At 34.1% G+C, this 17,587-nt stretch overlaps 2 protein-coding genes across 2 annotated transcripts in view; both read left to right on the top strand.

The window, feature by feature from the left end:
* The window catches only part of LOC150110042 (acetoacetyl-CoA synthetase-like), a 41,691-nt gene extending 25,945 nt beyond the window's left edge, over positions 1-15,746 (top strand). The window contains exons 6-7 of the mRNA XM_090401994.1: positions 10,701-10,781; positions 15,543-15,746. Of these exons, the coding sequence (XP_090258120.1) occupies positions 10,701-10,781; positions 15,543-15,746 (285 nt within the window). The remainder of the gene's footprint in view (positions 1-10,700; positions 10,782-15,542) is intronic.
* Positions 15,747-16,007: 261 nt separating this feature from the next.
* Positions 16,008-17,587, top strand: part of LOC150110041 (acetoacetyl-CoA synthetase-like) — a 29,979-nt gene continuing 28,399 nt past the window's right edge. Inside the window, exon 1 of the mRNA XM_090397618.1 lies at positions 16,008-16,120. Coding sequence (XP_090253744.1) covers positions 16,117-16,120 — 4 coding nt within the window. The 5' untranslated portion in view covers positions 16,008-16,116. The remainder of the gene's footprint in view (positions 16,121-17,587) is intronic.

Below are 17,587 nucleotides of genomic sequence, written 5' to 3'. Positions count from 1 at the left end.
TATTTTAATTATTTATTTATTTAGTTATTTAACAGTCTGTTAACATCTCATGCCTTTAGGATGTATCTTCTGTATCAGACTAAATCCAACAGACTTTACATTATATCATATTTAAACTGAAACTAGAAAATTCACAATACGCAAAATAAATCCGGTTTACTGTGAGAGTCAAATTAATTTTAGTATATCATGATTTCTGTGTTTTTGGAAATTATTTGTAATTCTGTTGCCACTCAAATCTTGAGGTTTATTTTTTTCAGGTTCCGTTGCCTCCATTTGATAACTGAATTCCAGTGTGATTATTCCCTATTACGATGTTATGTTTATATTCCTTTCTTTCTTCATATATAATTTTCAGAATTGGTAAGGAGTAAAATCTGGAATGTACACGAACATTAGGATGAATAGAAGCCCATATCTTATCAAAATTATTAAATTCATATTCTGAAAACTGTTGTCGGAACAATAAAACGTTTATTTTAAAGTGAGCTTTCCATGAGACCCGACAAAGCCAAGTTAAAGTTGTGCATGTGGATCAGTAGTGATAATATAAGCCATGCCTTAACATCTCGATGACATCTCTCTCTCTCTCTCTCTCTCTATGGTTAAGTGTTTAAGTGGCTTAAAATATGCCACAATAATTCCAATACTACTGACTTTTTTTTTTTTTTTAACTACTGACATCATTAGAGCGTCTTCTTCTTCTTCGTCATCTTTTTCATGTCCCTGAATACGCCTTTGCTATCTTCAAAATATTCATTCACATTTAATAATAATAATCTTCTTCCTCCTTCTACGTGTTAGGCCTACTAGCCTGTTACAGAGCTATCTTAAGCTCTTCTAAGTCATACCCATCCTGAGGATAAGATCACTAGCACTATGCCTTCCGGTATATTCTATGGCTGTAGTTGCGTGTGTTCACGGGGGTCGGTTTGCCTGCTTGCGAGAGGAAAAACCCCAGTTAAACTGAAAAACCCTGCTGTACACGCCCAAGATTGGCTATCTTGGCTATGTCTGAAAAGGATCCTTAAGCTCCTCACGTCGACGACGGGAATCGAACCCAAGACACTCCTCCTTTCCCTGGCATATGGTTGCGAAGCGCATAACCACTGGCTAACCGCGCGGATAATAATAATAAAAGTATTAGAAAAAACATGTGGTCGGAATATTAATTTCTAATTTCACATGACAATATTAAATCGTGTAATATATGTATGTAATTACATGAATCTCCCTCCCTAATATCGTGTGTGTATATATATATATATATATATATATATATATATATATATATATATATATATATATATATATATATATATATATATATATATATATATATATACGATCGATATTGATCGACAATCTTTTGTAAGATTGTTACAGAATTTCCTAAAATTCATGTAGTGTAAGAGAAAAAAAAAAGAGTTAACGGCAGACAGAAAACTTGCAGGGAAGTCATTATATTTACTGTCGCACTGGTAAAGAATAGAGTGTGAGATAGAGAGTATAGAAATAGAGTTTGAAATAATAGGAATTATCCATATTTTTCCAGGGAGTACAACAAAGACTTCAAATAATCAATCCCACCATCCTATTCACTGTCGACTGTTTGGTAAATGGAGGAAAATACAATAACTTCTTGCCAAGGTTAAACATTTTTATCAAAGGTAGGTCCAAATGCCAGCTGCAATTTAGTTTTCAATTATATGTTTAGATGTTGTATATGGTATAATAATACATGACGTGTGTTTTTGTATAATTTCATCACTTGGCCTAATATACAGGGTTAACCTAAAAGAAATAGACACTTTCAAAGTTTTACAGAAAAAAGGGGTTTTAATAGCATGGCTGAAATACTTACATGGTTTGAAGACTACGTCCTGAAGTTTACATGGGTAAGTTACAAGTGTTCTATGTGTGACCTTTTTGTAACACAACAAATATCAATGCGATAGTCCAGTTCTTCCCAAACACTTCTCAGTTTAAACTGTCTATTTATTTTAGGTTAACCCTATATATTCAAACTGAAACAAAATTTGAACAAACCAACACATTTTATAGAATATCTTCGATATATGGCGGGAAGTATTTTCCTCATAATCAAGACAAAATACACTGTTTTATTGTAAAACCGCTTAAAAAATAACAATTCGAAATATTCTGGATTTTAGATGTAAAATGAGCTAACGTTTAAAATCCTTTTCAGCAACTGAAGTGTACTCATCACCCTGACGCTTGGGATCACGGGTATTTTTTTATTCTCTTTAGGTGTTTTGTTTCTAATAGCTAAAATATAAAGCATTATTGTTTGTTTCCGAAAAAAAAAATTATAAATGAAAATAAGATTGCGTAAAATTATTTATATACTGCATGATATTTTAGAAATCGAAATTAAATATATTGATAAATATAGGACATAATATTTTTGAATAACTCGCGAACTGTCTTTATAACTGGTCTTTAATGTCTCTTGGATCTAATTTGACTTGCAATAATCAGAATATATCACAATTTTCTTGAGGAGAGGAAGTGTGCCGAAAACTGCAATTTATACGACTACAACAAGTTAATGTTACAATGGCAATGTTAAGTACACAATATTATTTAGAATTAAAACAAAAATCAATAAAATATCAGTCAACACATTTTATTCCCCATAAGGAGCACACATGGCCGTTTTAGCCCACATTTTGTGAGAAAGACCCAATCAATCTTCACCGTAGGCAATTAGAGACAGCTGACCAAGAACCATCCATCATTAATTTTAAACGGAATCTGGTGAAGAGAGACAGACAAGCTCCACCCTCTAGTAGTCACTCACTAATCCTAATGTAATATATTATTCAATCGAATTATTACGGTTTTGTGACCACATTTTTATTAAAAAAGACTGTTTTTTAAAACTAAACAAGTACTGAAAAACAAACCCGACAAGTTTTTTGAAGGTGCTGTATTGAGAATTTTTTTTGATATAAGGAAGGGTGACTGCATTCTGTATTGAGAATTTTTTTTCTTTTTTTTGCCTTATAGAAATAAATGAAAGAAAAGACAAATTATCGTTGTCCATTTATAGAAAACCAACAAACACAGGAAGATTCCTTCATGCTACCTCACACCACCACCACCACCCTAAACAAAAAATAGGCCTCATAAAAACCTTAAGGGATAAACATACAGCATCCCCAGTACAGAAGAAAAGGGAAAGAAGAATACAATACTTACCACAGATACTACAACTTAATGGTTTCAAAACTAAGACAATTAAAAAAAATTCTCAATACAGCACCTACAAGGAACTTATAAACAAAACTTCAAGAACGCAGTCACCCTTCCTTATATCAAGAATGTAACAGATAAATTAGCCAAACTTCTCTAAAAGTGACTTTCCTGCAATTTGAAAAAATATCAAAATCTCTTCATCTTCCGAAACCTCCACATCACCCGATGAAAAAACCAGGAGTTTATAATATTCACTGTTCCTGTGGCATCTGCTACGTAGGCCAGAGGGGGAGATCGGGAGAAATCCGCATGAACGAACATCAAAAGGACATAAAAAAAAAAGAGAGAGCATAAGTCTGGCTTGGCTTTTCACATAGCTTCCACTGGTCATGAGGTACTTTGGGAGAGAACAAACATGTCCTACATTAATAAAAACTATTTCACAAGAAAATTCAAAGAGGCAGCAGATATGATTAAAATTCCTACGCAATGCAACAAAAATCAAGATTTGATTTTAAATCAAGTTTGGTCAGCGATTATTAAAAATTTACCCAGTTCAAACCTCGGACAGAGTGAAAGTGAACCACAGAACGCGACATCAAATAGCATTGTTTCCAGCTAACATGTATTAACGGTTATATAGATCTGTTATTCGTTTTTTGAACGAACTTTTTTGATGTTCATAATATCAACAAATGAACTTGTTTTTTCGTAATTTCTTATAGTTTGTGCTTTAAACTTTTAGTTCTCTTTAGCCCTGAAGATGTTATTCTGACGACTAACGAAACTTGTCGGGTTTGTTTTTTAGTTCTTGCCTAGTTTTAAAAAACAGTCTTTTTTGATAAAAATGTGGTCACAAAACCGGAATAATTCGATTGAACTTCTTAACCACAGAAACCTCCGCATGAGGTAATACATTATTGTATGAAACAGTATCGGTCCTCAGGTGATTTTGCTGAGTTTACGAGATGAAAAACGAGCAGAAAAAATTCGCTTGCCCGTGCTAGACATTGAATACCTCTCGAAGCGATCGAATAAAGAGTTCGAAATTAGAACAGTTCCTTTAGCCCACAACTAGAATTCAACTTAGACATCTTTCTTCTGATGTTTTAAAGCTAAGGATGTAAAACAGCTCTTTAAAATCATTTTAAAAGCACTTCAACAATGCTGGTTTTCTGCAATTTTATCCTCGACATTCGATTAACTTCAATAAATAAATTTCTCTTGTTCGTTCTTTTTTTCATATGTCATGATAAGTTTTGTATAATCTTTGTATTCTCGAAGAGCTCTTTCTTCTGTAAGCGTATTGAGTCAGTTACATTGTGCATATCAATTTGATTGGGAATATCATATTATAATGAGTCTTGGAAGATATTTCTTACTGGGATTTGCTGTTAATGTGTCTTTGCATTCATTAGACATTTCCTTATGCAGTAAGTAAATGTCTGTTTCTTCTTTGGTTTCGATTAGGACTCCTTTATTACTAATACTTTTCATTTTTGGGATATTGCCATTTTGATATTTCTTGGATCAATTTTATCTTTTTGATAATTTTAGTTTCTTCGCTGTTTTCAATTGAGCTACTGATGTGACAATTTATTTAAAGCAGGATTTGTTATCTGCTTTGCGTTTGTGTTTATTGTTGTTTTTAACAGCTTGTGAATATAGCAGCGTCGGTTGATCGAAATTAGTTTCCACCAGTTTTGATGTGGTGGATTAATCTTCGAATCCTTTTGTTTCGTTTTCTATTTTGTTGAATACTTTCGTTATATCTCTCACTGTAGTTAGTGTGTCCAATTTTAATCATTAAATCATTTCTTAAATTGTCGCTAACTTTTGCAACGTTCCTCAGCAAATCAAGGGCTCTCTCAAACTCAACCTCACAGTGGGCCGCCATCTTAGTGGTGCATTTATAGTCAAGATACTAGGCTTCGGCTTGAGCTCCTAAATTTTGCTAAGATACAAAGTTCAAGAAAGATGTACTCACAGCTTGTTCCTAGAAGTGACACCTGCACTGACTTGAACTTCAGAGGGAGAGTTGCTTGTGATTTTTGTCCCTTCCAGAAGCAATTGTAGGAGTAGATGTTGCTATAACAGTTAAATATAGTTAACTGCTTTAGTTAAATATGTTTAACTATATTTAAATATAGTTAAACATATAGCCGCTATCACAATAGTTATTTCTATTGTGATAGCGGCGTTGTCTTTAAGGGTAGCTGAACAATAGATACAGTCTCCCCAGACGTAATTTGACCAAAATAGTAGAATAAAATATATCTCCTATGCACTTAGAATTATCACACTACGGAATAAATTATCCACTGTTAGAAAGAACACACTGCAAATTATCAGTCATTACTAGATGTATCCAATTTTCCTGTACGATACGCACAAAATCAGGCTAAAAAGATGATCGAACACAGATATAACTTGGAGAGTCATTTATTCCAAAACACACTGTGCACCAGAAAACAGGCAACCACGCGATGCTGTACATTTCAAATTTAGTTGAGTATAAAAAATTAACTGAGCAGTATGACGAGAAGACTAACTTCATTATGCAATTGTATACGTAATAATTTTGTAAATGTGTTTTATTTCAGATTTATCAAGTTTAAAAAAGGTTGTTATCGTTCCGTACTTGGAATGTTCAAAGCAACGAGACATTACGGGAATTCCAAAGAGGTAACTATGACCTTGAATTAAATTTCGATGGTTTCCGTGAACACCTCTCCTTATTAGTGCATTTCACTTCTTCTATACCAAAGTAAACAAACACAGCGCACTAAGGGTCGATTCACATGAAAGAAGGAAATTAATTTCACAGATGAAAGAATCGACCTTTAGTGCGCTGTGTTTATTAAATTAAATACATTCAAGGCTAAATTTTTTCCAATTTTAATGAGGTAAAAATCATTGAAACTAGGAAAAAATGAGCACATATACTACTCGTTTATGGGAATTGTATTGTCAAAACATTAAAACGTAAAGTGAAAACATTAAAATGTTCGCTGTACATAAAATAACTAGTTTTCGGGAGATAAACCTCAGAACTTTTAAAACTGTATCTTACAATGATCTCACTGTTAGAAAAAAAATTATTATTATTACACTATCATGCTAAAGCACTATTTTTTTCAGAAAATATCTTAAACAGTTCCATATCGAATATAGGCCTGAGCATACAACATACATTACAGGTAATTATAATAATGCATATGGACAAGCAACTCGTCAGTCAGTTCTGTATAGCAGACTGATTAAATAAGCTTCCGTACAATATAAAGAACCTAACCTCACATGCTACTCTAAAGAGAGTTTGTGGTTTTAGAGGGCCTAGAGGGTTTTTACACCCGGAAACTCGACATATCTAAATACTATGAATAGATGTTTAGCTAGTTAAATAAATATTATTATTAAACATCTATAAAAAATAAATGTACCAAATGTCTTAATGAACAAAAATTGTAATATTTTAATGGTGTATATGATTACTCCCTACGTATGATAATGATAATATTAATTAGTATTACATAGTGTTATGGATATAATCTGTGTGCATGTATGTTGTATACACATGCACATATGTATTTCATTGTAAATAATATGTATGTACGAGGGGTTCTGAAGAGTTCTCGGACTCTACCATAGATAGCAACACTATTTTTTTTTTCAAAGTTGGTACATCTATCATCAGCATCCATGTGAAATTGCAAGTCATTCTATCAAGTAGTTTGTTTTATACAGCTGCCTGAAGAAAAAGTGTTGTCTGCATCCTTTGAAATGAATAAAATTCAGTATCGTGCGGTTAAAACATTTTTTGTAAAGAAAAAAAAATTGGAGATGTTAATGTCAGCTCTTTGCTTTATGCGGACGATGTTATACTACTAAATAAATCCGCTACAAGTCTGCAAGATTCTCTGACTAAATTGAATAGCTGTTTTAATAGATATGGTATGAAGGTCAGCATTAAAATGACAAAAACAATGAAAATAGGCAAAATCATTGAAAATGTCAACTGTGTTGTGAATGGAGAACCTGTGGAACAAGTAAAACATTTCAGCTATTTAGGCACGATTTTTACTGAAGATGGTAAATTAAATATAGAAATAGACAACAGAATCAGCAAAGCTGGTATGGTGGGAAGTCAATTGAATAAATTCATATGGAATAAGAGAGAAATTAGTCGTAACACTAAATTAGCTGTATACAAGACAGTGTTCAAACCAGTTTTAACTTATGGATCTGAGAGCTGGGTCAGAAGTAAAACACTTGACCGAAGACTAGAGACCACAGATATGAGAGTCCTGAGAAAGATTATAGGTGTGAACAGATGGCATCAATATCAGTATCATATTAAAAACGAGGATATTAGGAAAGAACTTGACATTGTCTGCATCCAGGAATGCGTTAGCAGAGCTAATCTCAGGTGGTGTGGTCACTTAAAGAGAATGGGCGAGGAAAGATTAGCAAAACAAGTGTTCTCTGCCAGGTTGGCAGCAAAACGACCCAGAGAAAGACCAAGATATAGGTGGATTGATATGGAACAAAGTGCTTTAAATGATAGAAATATAAGATCTGATAATGTTGGAGTCTTGACAAGTAACAGACTGATTTGGAGGAAAATTGTAGATAGGAAATTAATAATGATGTAATTTTTTCATGTAGTACTATCATATCCTGTACACCCCTTGAGGGTACATGGCAGGAATTTGATGATGATGATAATGATGAGAAAGTTTAATGCCAAAAGAATTTCATTCGAAGTTCATAAAAGTTTAATAGGCACTCTTGGCCTTCGTTTTCGAGAATTAAGAAATGGGCTGGCGAGTTTAAACGTGCTCGTACCAGCCTTGAGAATGATTCACATGCAGGACGCCCAAAAAGTGTTACAACACCAGAAATCATTGATCGCCGGTTATCCAATACCATATCAATCACAATATGGTATTGGATAACCGGCGAGTCAAAGTGGGTGAAATTGACGACACTATAGGCATTTCAAAAGAATTTGTAGGATATATTTTTCATGAAGAATTGCAAATGAAAAAGCTTTGCGCAAGATCGATGCCGCGCTTGCTCACAGCAGATCAAAAACGCACTCCCATGAAAATCTCTGAACAGTGCTTGCAGCGTTTTTACAACACTAAAACTGATTTTTTGCGTCGATTTATTACTATGGATGAGACTTGGATTCACCATAGCACTCCAGAATCCAAACAGCAGTCAAAACAGTGGACAGAAGCCAGTTTTTCAACAACAAACGACAAAGAAGACAAAGTTGGTTCCATCTGCAGGAAATGTCATGGCATCGGTGTTTTGGGATGCTAAAGGCATTTTGTTTATTAATTATCTTGAAAAGGGTAAAACAATAACAGGGGAATATTATTCCGATCTTTTAATCAGACTAGACGAAAAAAGTCGTGAGAAAATATCCGGTTCGTAGAAGAAAAAAAAAAAAATTATCTTTCAACAGGACAATGTACCTACCCGCAAAGGCGTTTTGGAAATGGGAAAATTAAGGGAGATCTGCACTATGAATTGTTGGAACATCCACCCTATTCTCCAGATTTGGCTCCGTCTGACTTCTGTCTCTTCCCAAACCTAAACTCTTCCTCGCTATTCAGCGTTTTTCTTCGAATCAAGAGGTGATTGCAGCTGTAGAGGAGTGTTTTGTAGATCTTACTGAGAACAACTACAGGGACGGGATAATAGAGCTGGAGCATCGCTGGAATAAATGTATTAGACTTAAGGGAGATTATGTTGAAAAATAAAATTAATTTTGAAATTATCCGATAATTCTTCAGACCGTCCTCGTATGTAGCAATAAAAAATTTCTTATTCGAAACAGTGATTATTATAATTTTTAAAAAATTAAACTTAAAATGTAAGTTACAAGACTATCACCCTGAATTTTAAACTCCTACACACCCTTATCATTCTACTCATTCAGGAAATGAATTCCACTCACCATCCACGCTTTTGATCTTCGAATGTATATTCGAATATATATTCGAAGATCAAAATATCTATATATCTTTAAGATCTCTCTCTATATAAAGAAATATATATGTTATACATTACTATATTATATAATAATATAATAAGTATAATAATATAGGTAAGTAATATCTCAAAAAATATATTTAATTGTAAATATAAATCTTGTTGCACCTATTCTAATGCTGTTAAATAGGCTAGCATACGGAGTGCACCAATTTTATCCTGAGCCGCAAAACTGAAAAGATAAAATCTTGAGAAAGATCACGATTTTGCATTTTATTCGTTTCTTACTGGGACTTCATTGGCCTGATAGCACAGCATCGATCACTTAGCTTCCCTTCCTAAATCAGTAGAAAAACAGAAATCGACAAATCTGGATTTAATTTCTATCTAGAATCTCAGAATTCTGGGCAATTCGTATTTTGAGGATTTTTTTCCCTCATTAGAATTTTCTCAGAAAAAAATCATGAATACCCAAAGGAGAATGTAGTGTAGTTACATAATATTTCATTATTCCACACGTGAATTAAGCAAGCCTAGATTTTCCATTCTAAACGCATATTTTCCTGAAGCGAGCGAAAAATAAACGCTTTGTCCTTTTCTAAAAAAAAAAAAAAACATTCAAAACTTTCTTATAAGAAAATGTCAGATAGCACACACTATCAAACTTCTGATATTATGTAAGATATTATTGTTTAAAACAGTCAGAATTTTATCTCGTTTTCTTCATTTAATGGGTAAAAAACCAAGTTTACGAGAGAAAAAAAAAAGCCTAGAAAAAGTTCCTGTAGCCGGCGGTTAGAGTCGGACTTACACTGGTATTTCTTCTGGGGCTCTAGGGTTATGCGATCACCATTTCCACAGGTTACACAGGCACTTACCTTAATCAATACCTGTACCTATTTCGTTTTCTTTTTAAGAAAATTAATGCACTTTCGATTCCCTAGTATTATTCAAACTTCTTTCTTCTTCAACTTTAGCTGCTTTCTATCAGAGTTTCTGGATGGAGGAAAGGAGCCAAATGGCAGTGTCCCCCGTCTAGAGTTCTCTCAGTTACCATTCAATCATCCTGCGTTCATATTTTTCACTTCGGGCACAACAGGTCAACCCAAAGCTATAGTTCATTCGTCTGGAGTAAGTATATCAACTGTTATTGAGTTTTTGTTACTGTTGTGTTTATTATTTCATTACTGTTTTATTAATATAATGCCGATTATTTGTTACATTTAATAGGAATACTATTTTATTGCTTTTTTATTTGATGCTCAATAGTATTTTGTTATAGAAGTTAAAATATACATTTGAAGATTTCTGAAAAAAATAATGATTCGTTAAATATTTCTGAATAAATGAACAAGTATCAAATAATAAGTACATAAGTATATCCGTCATCATACAATCAGAGCTGAATTTTGAGCGCGCATGTAGCTTAGAGTACACTAATGAATATTTGATCTTTTTTTTTTCTGTTTCAGGGAGCTATATTAATGCATTCAAAAGAAAGACTCATCCAATCCGACACAAGCAGGGATGATGTTATAGTAATATTTACAACTGTAAGTTTATTTTTAAAAACAATTTTATTTATCAAATTCTAAACTCGGCAAATATAGCCTGCGATAATTATTTATATATTTTTTTAACTGTGGTTATATCTTCAAACTAGGGTGGAAGGTCAATGAATTTAGTAAAATGTGGAATAAAAGTCGCGCTGATTACTATAAATTCCTAAACGATAACACCTTCCTAGAACGGAAGGTGTATCGCATCCCGTGGTAAGTTTAAACCAGAATCCTAACGTATAGCTCGTCTTCGGGTGATTACTCAAGAAACTTTCTGATCATGTGGGGGATTGGCAAAGTGAAGAGACAAGGAATGGGTTTTGAACTATGCTCGTAGCTGGTTATAGTGCATTTTTGATTTAAAAAATCCACAGGAAATGACTGAATTAATGAGAGCGAGTTCATATGGAGGTCCAATAAAACAGCTTTATAAAAAAGGAATGTGGTTAAGGATGTTTAAAAATATCGAGATACATCGAGAGTGCAGAATTGATAAGGCTAAAATATATGTAGTATTTGTACGCAAAAATATATTTCAGAGGTTCTCAAAATCTTGCTATGCTTCACGTGCAATGGATGGCAAGTCTTAAGATGCTTAGTATATAGCAAAGGAAGTGAATTTTAATCCCCACGGTTTGTAATGCATCAAATAGAAAGACGTCGTCTTGATTACACACTTAGCACCGTTTTGCAAAATACTTAAGTACGTATTAGATCGCTTTGTCCATCCTTCTATTCATCAGAATTGAAGTTTTTCCTGGTATCCAGTTGTACATACTTTATTGAAATTTCATGGGAACTCGAATAAAATTTGTTGAGCAATCTCGACTTCCGTGTCGTTCGAATATAGGTGCAAAATTTAGTAAAAGGTTTGTCACTCACTTTGAAATTGTATAAACCAGTAATTCTGTTATGAAGAAGAGAACTAACTAAAATTTGTAATCGGAATGTATGTTAAAATGAACTCCTGAAGTCCGTTTAAATCGTTTTGGTTTTAGTTAAAATCCAATCATTACGGACGTTTTTTTAAATGAATCTCTCACCACGAAAAGGTACCAGGATAATATATTACACTCTTGCTGGCTAAAGAATAGAAAATCGGTATACCTTGCTTTGAGAAAAGCAAGGTATACCGATTCGTCAAAAGAAAGGTATACCGATTCGTCAAAAGAAAGGTATACCGATTCGTCAAAAAAAAAAATCACGTTTGATTTTTTTTTTTTTTTTGACGCCTCTTCGACCTTGAATAATAAGTGCTGTTTCACATTCAAGGAGAACCATTAATGTCTGCCATTTGTGATTTAGACTAAACTCTGTGAATTCATTTATATCTGATCATTTTAGTGGCACAATTAATAAAAAATGTGTTTACCGTATATAAGCTAAAAGAATCTTCAAGTAATATCAACTTATAGTGTGATATTATATACGGAAATATTATTGTGAAATGCATCTACTGTATTTATGTCTTCGATCGTGTCTTGGTTCTTATCATGGAGTTGTGACATGGTTAGTATAGTCGAAAGGTGCTTACGTACTTTTTCTGTTGTTTAATTTATTATATTTTTCTGTCGAAGGGGTTCAGCCCTTATGAACATATCTTCCTCATTTCAGCCTAATTATTCTATCTGATAAAGTTTTAGAACCAGCATTGTTTAAAAGTCTTCTATTAATAAGAAAAATAGAGTATGAGGATGCCAAGAACAGGAGGGGAGTAAATGGACGACAAAAAGCATGAATATATATAATAAAGAATTTTTTTAAATAAATTGATTGATTTCTGGTGTATGGGCAAAAGGATAGGAATGGTCGTACACCACCAAAGCAAAGGTTACAGTAGTACACAAAGTAATCATAAAAGCAATAAATTAGTAAATTATGTCCTGAACAAAAGGTAAGTAGTGTAGTATCCGTACAAAAATAGAATTACAATCAAATGCACTTATATAAATAAATTATTTATAAAACGTTCAAAAGTAATGCAATTTGTCCGAGTCTGATAGCATCTACCTGAGAGTATACGTCTCAGCTAGATGGGTAAAAATGTCATTCCTCTCTAGTGTGAAGTGTTGGAAGCCCACTTTAAAATAAATGTTATTACAGTATTTCAATTATACTGTACTGAATGCTTATTAATCCTATTAATTGAATTATTCCTTATATGGATTGAATTATTTAAAATTTATTATTTGAATCATATCAAGAAGGCCTAATAAATACTACTAATTTTCTTCCTATTATTAAAGTCACGATCTCCACTAGGAATGCATCAAAGAGCTTCTTCCTGATAACAGTCTTGAAGAAAATGATTAGTCATCTATTATATTTGTTATCATTCTTTCATTCTTTCTTTGATCATAGACATAAGATAAACATTTGATAGACATGACTGGACTATTTACTTATCAGTGATGAACCAAAACTCCGTTTTAGTTTTTGGGATTATCACTTGTTTACAATATAGAGGTGTTTCAAAACGGGGTATACAACTTTGAATGACAATAGAGGGTAATAGCGATAGATGAACAATTTTTATTACAGTGCAAATGTAGCGTAATACGGCTCAGCTAGATGGGTAAAAATGTTATAAAGTTTCAACACAGACAGTTAAATTTCGAAATGATTGCCTCCAGTAATTTTGCAGACGTTTCATCTGAAATCAATTTCCTGCCACACGCGGCAGACCATATCTGGCGTAACTTCAGCAATGGCGGCAGTAATTCTGAAACGCAGCTCATCCAAACTGGCTGGTAGTGGTGGTAAAAACACTCGATCTTTTGCAATGCCCCATAAGAAAAATTCTAACGGTGTAAGGTTGGGGGGGGGACGCGGTGGCCATGCTACAGGGCCCCCCTCCCCTCTACCAATCCATCTGCCTGAAAACGGGTGTCACGGTACCACCTTACGTCTGTTAAATAATGAGGAGATGCTCCGTCTTGCTGAAAATGTAAGTGTCCGTCGTGGTCATCTTCGTCTAATTATAGTATTAGGTACTCTTGTAGCATGTCCAAATACACACCACTGGTAACGTTAGACTCCGAAAAAAAAAGAAGGGTCCATACACTTTCTTCTTACTTATGGCGCAAATAATGTTAGCCTCTGGGGTGCCGCGAACATGTTCTACAATGGCATGTAGATTTTCACTTCCCCAATTTTTGTGATTGTTTACTTGTCCACTTACGTGAAAAGTGCACTGGTCACTGAAAAGAATCGTGTCCAAAAAGTCCTCATTTTATTCTATCCTACTGATCATTTCCGTACAGAAATGCTGGCGAATCTTCTTATCGTCTTTCTTCAAATCTACAAGAGTAAATTTGTAGGGCCTTAAATGTAGACGCTGAATGAAACACGCCACACATTTGAAATTCCAATTTGACCAGACGCCCGTCTAGTCGACTTTTCTAGGGCTTCTTTGGAAACTTTCCCCGAACTTCTTCCACAAAAGCATTGGCAGCTCACAATCTTCCCGTTGACCTTCGATGACTAACAGAACAGCCTGTTTCCACAAAATTTTTGTGCCACGTGTACATCGTGCGCCTACTAGACAGTTCTTTGCTTTATTGCGTGCGGAAATTCCTCTGAACTTGTGTTGCAGACTTCGTATTCTCAAATCAAAACATACAACGTGCTCTCTCTCGAAAGACGCTATTTTCAAATGGTGTGTGACGTATCACGCCATCTGGGGTTGTCATTTGGTAGTAAGGTAGGTTACGTGACCAAAACGTGATGTATTTCACTACATTATAACACTCATTCAGCTTTGGTACGTCTTCCAAGTTATTCTCTGTTCTCTTGCAAAGTTGTATACACCCTTTAGAAACACCCTGTACTATGAAATAGTCCAATATCACAAGTTTGCAAGAAAGTTCCATTATATCCTTCTCTGTGTGATTTTGCCTGGCGCCTGGTTGAGAGAGAGAGAGAGAGAGTTCCTATAACTGTGCAACACGCAAAATGAAATTTAATGGGTAAACAGGTTTTTTTTTTTGTTTTTTCTCGTATTGGCTACAGTAAGGAAGGATACGTTAGCCAATGCATGCTTTTTAATTCCATAAACACTGTAATATTTTCGCTGGTCAGTAAATAAAGAAAGAAACTAAAATGTACTAAAGAAGGGGTGAAGCTTTTGCCTAACTTCAAGGATACCATCTACCTGCTTGAGCACCGTCGTAGACGATGTACGACTCTCCAAAATCAGTTTCGTTGAATTTGATTTAATGTGATTGATTTTGCTCATCGAACAACCAAATGAGAGAATCTGTTCGAGTTTACTGCATCCGATTCGTCTTTTTTAATTGAGAGAATAGCATAATATGCAACCTCCTTTTATTTTCTCTTTAAAAATGCAGGAATAAAAAATGCAAGAATGCCGTTCCCTCTACCAATATACGTGACAAATATGGATGCCCACCAGTAAACCACTTTGTAGAGCAGTTAGAATTTTGCAGTTATTTTACCATTCTCGTTACAGAAAATTTTTCTGAATATTTCCACTATAATAATGAGGAATTCTGAGGAATGCTGTATGTTGTTCTTCAGACCTTGCATTAAGTTGCCTGCTACGATTACAATTACAGCTGTTTAGAAAAGGTTTCCGAAGGTTTATTGTGGGGTAGAGGAACTTGAATGTTTCTGTTTTTGGTATTGTCGTGGTTTAGGTACTTTATATTTTTCTGTTAAATACTAATTGCCACTTTTTCTGTGCAAAATAATTCATAAATTCGAAATGATTCTTAACTGATTGTTACATCATAGGTGGGATGGGTTTCATGGCTCTACCAAACCGGAACTCTTATAACAGGAGGTAGTTCGCTAATGTTCGATGGAAGCCCGTTTGCCTCGCACACTGCAAAAGCTTTCGATTTAGTGGATGAACTTGGTGCTACCCAGATACTCCTATATCCTTGGTTTCTTGATAAACTGGAAAGTGAAGGAATTAAACCAAGTAAGTACAAGTAATACCCAAACTTAAATTAATCGAATTGCATATGAATAATATTTAATTAATAACACAATGATTGCCATAAGGCATATATATTAAGATGGAATGATTTACTCGTTATTAATCCGTCCTCTTTGAGGTCATCAAATAATTGTATAGTTATTTGATGGCAAAATCTTAATATAAAATGATAAATGCTAACAAATGATCAGTATTTTATAGTAACATTTTATTTATATTTATTTAATTGACAACTCTCTGATTACAGGAGAAACTCATAGTCTGCGTACGCTACAAAAAATCTTCTCAGGAGCTTCTTGTGTGAAACCCAACAACTGGCACTACGTATATCGAGATGTCAAGCCAGATGTTTATTTTGTTTCTATAATGGGTAAATAGTAGCGATATTTTTTTACATAACCAATACTTCACTTAAATAAGATAATACTCGAAATTTTCACTTAAATATTCTTTTCCGAATATCAAGAGACATTCACTGCAAATGTTCTAAATATTGAAGCTTATATATTGTTAATTTATTTATATATTTTAAATAATTAATTAATTTTGACGAACGAATACATGGAATTCTAAATCTTGTAAGGATTTCAAATTACACCATTGAAGAAATTACTTTTTTTTTTTTTTTTTTTGCTTTTACTTGATTTACGTTTTGGTTGTTATTCTGTTTTTAAAATTTAGATTTGTATCGAAAGTTCCCAAACCATTTCAATTTTAGATTTAAAGAGTTTCGAAATGTTGGAAGCGTATACATATACAGGGTGGCCATAATTAAAGAGGAGGTGTTCTGAGCCCTATAACGAAAAATGTATTGGACGAAATAAACGAAACTTGGTGTAAGTACACTCTGGGATGTGGGGGTTTTATTTACACAAGATAAAAATAGTACAATATTATACCACCAGAGGTCATTTGGCACTATAAGAGCGTGAACTAGGATTAATTAAACAGTAATGGCTAGAAGAGACAAAACAAAGCAAATTTCGTGCTCGTGTATCTTACAGATGTGGTTCATTCCTCCTTTTAGATGTTCTAAGAATGACATTTTCTACAGAGGAGCGCAACAAATCTGCATTGATTTGCTTCATATGTTGCATTATTCTGTTTTTTCAAGGTTGCTAAATCATTAACATGTCCTTCATACATCGCGCATTTCAGATGGCCCACAACAAAAAAGGCACAGCAGTTGAGATCAAGCGAACGTGGCCATGCTCATGGAAATGCACAACTAATCACTCTGCGTTCTGTGAAGTGTTTTCTTAAAATTCGCTGTACCAGCAGTGGAATGTGAGGTGGTGCTCCATCCTGTATGAATATGGCGGAGTCAAGGCATTGTTGCTGTAGTTGCAGAAGAACAAAGTTGCGCAACATCTCTCGATACTTAACAGCATAGACAGTATAACTCACTGGTTATTCGAAAAAGTACGGACGGATAATAAACGATGCACTGAAACCACACCACACTGTGACTTTCGGTGAGTGTAAAGCGGTCTGATGGAACACATGAGGTTGTTCGCAGCCCAAATGCGGCAACTGTGTGAGTTAATATTACCGTTCAAATAAAAATGTGCCTCGTCACTCCACAAGATCCATTGCCATACATCATCCACCTCCATTTGAGCTTAAAACATCACAGCAAACTGCAGTTGAGTGTTTCTACATCCCCATGAAGCAAAGCTTGAGTATGGGAGATCTTGTAGGGAAAAACTTCAGAATTTAACGCAGGATTCTCCACACAGTTAAGTATGATATGTCCAGTTGCCTTGATAATACCTAAGCACTGCTGGACCCTTGTGAGTTATTAATTCCGTGTTCCACCAAAGCAGTTGCAACTTTT

This window comes from Typopeltis vanoorti, chromosome 1, assembly GCF_054136105.1.
Source record: "Typopeltis vanoorti isolate ZY-2024b chromosome 1, IOZ_Tvanoo_1.0, whole genome shotgun sequence".
Taxonomy (NCBI): domain Eukaryota; kingdom Metazoa; phylum Arthropoda; class Arachnida; order Uropygi; family Thelyphonidae; genus Typopeltis; species Typopeltis vanoorti.
Note: the sequence above shows the minus strand (reverse complement) of the source record. Positions and strands in the feature narration are given on the sequence as shown.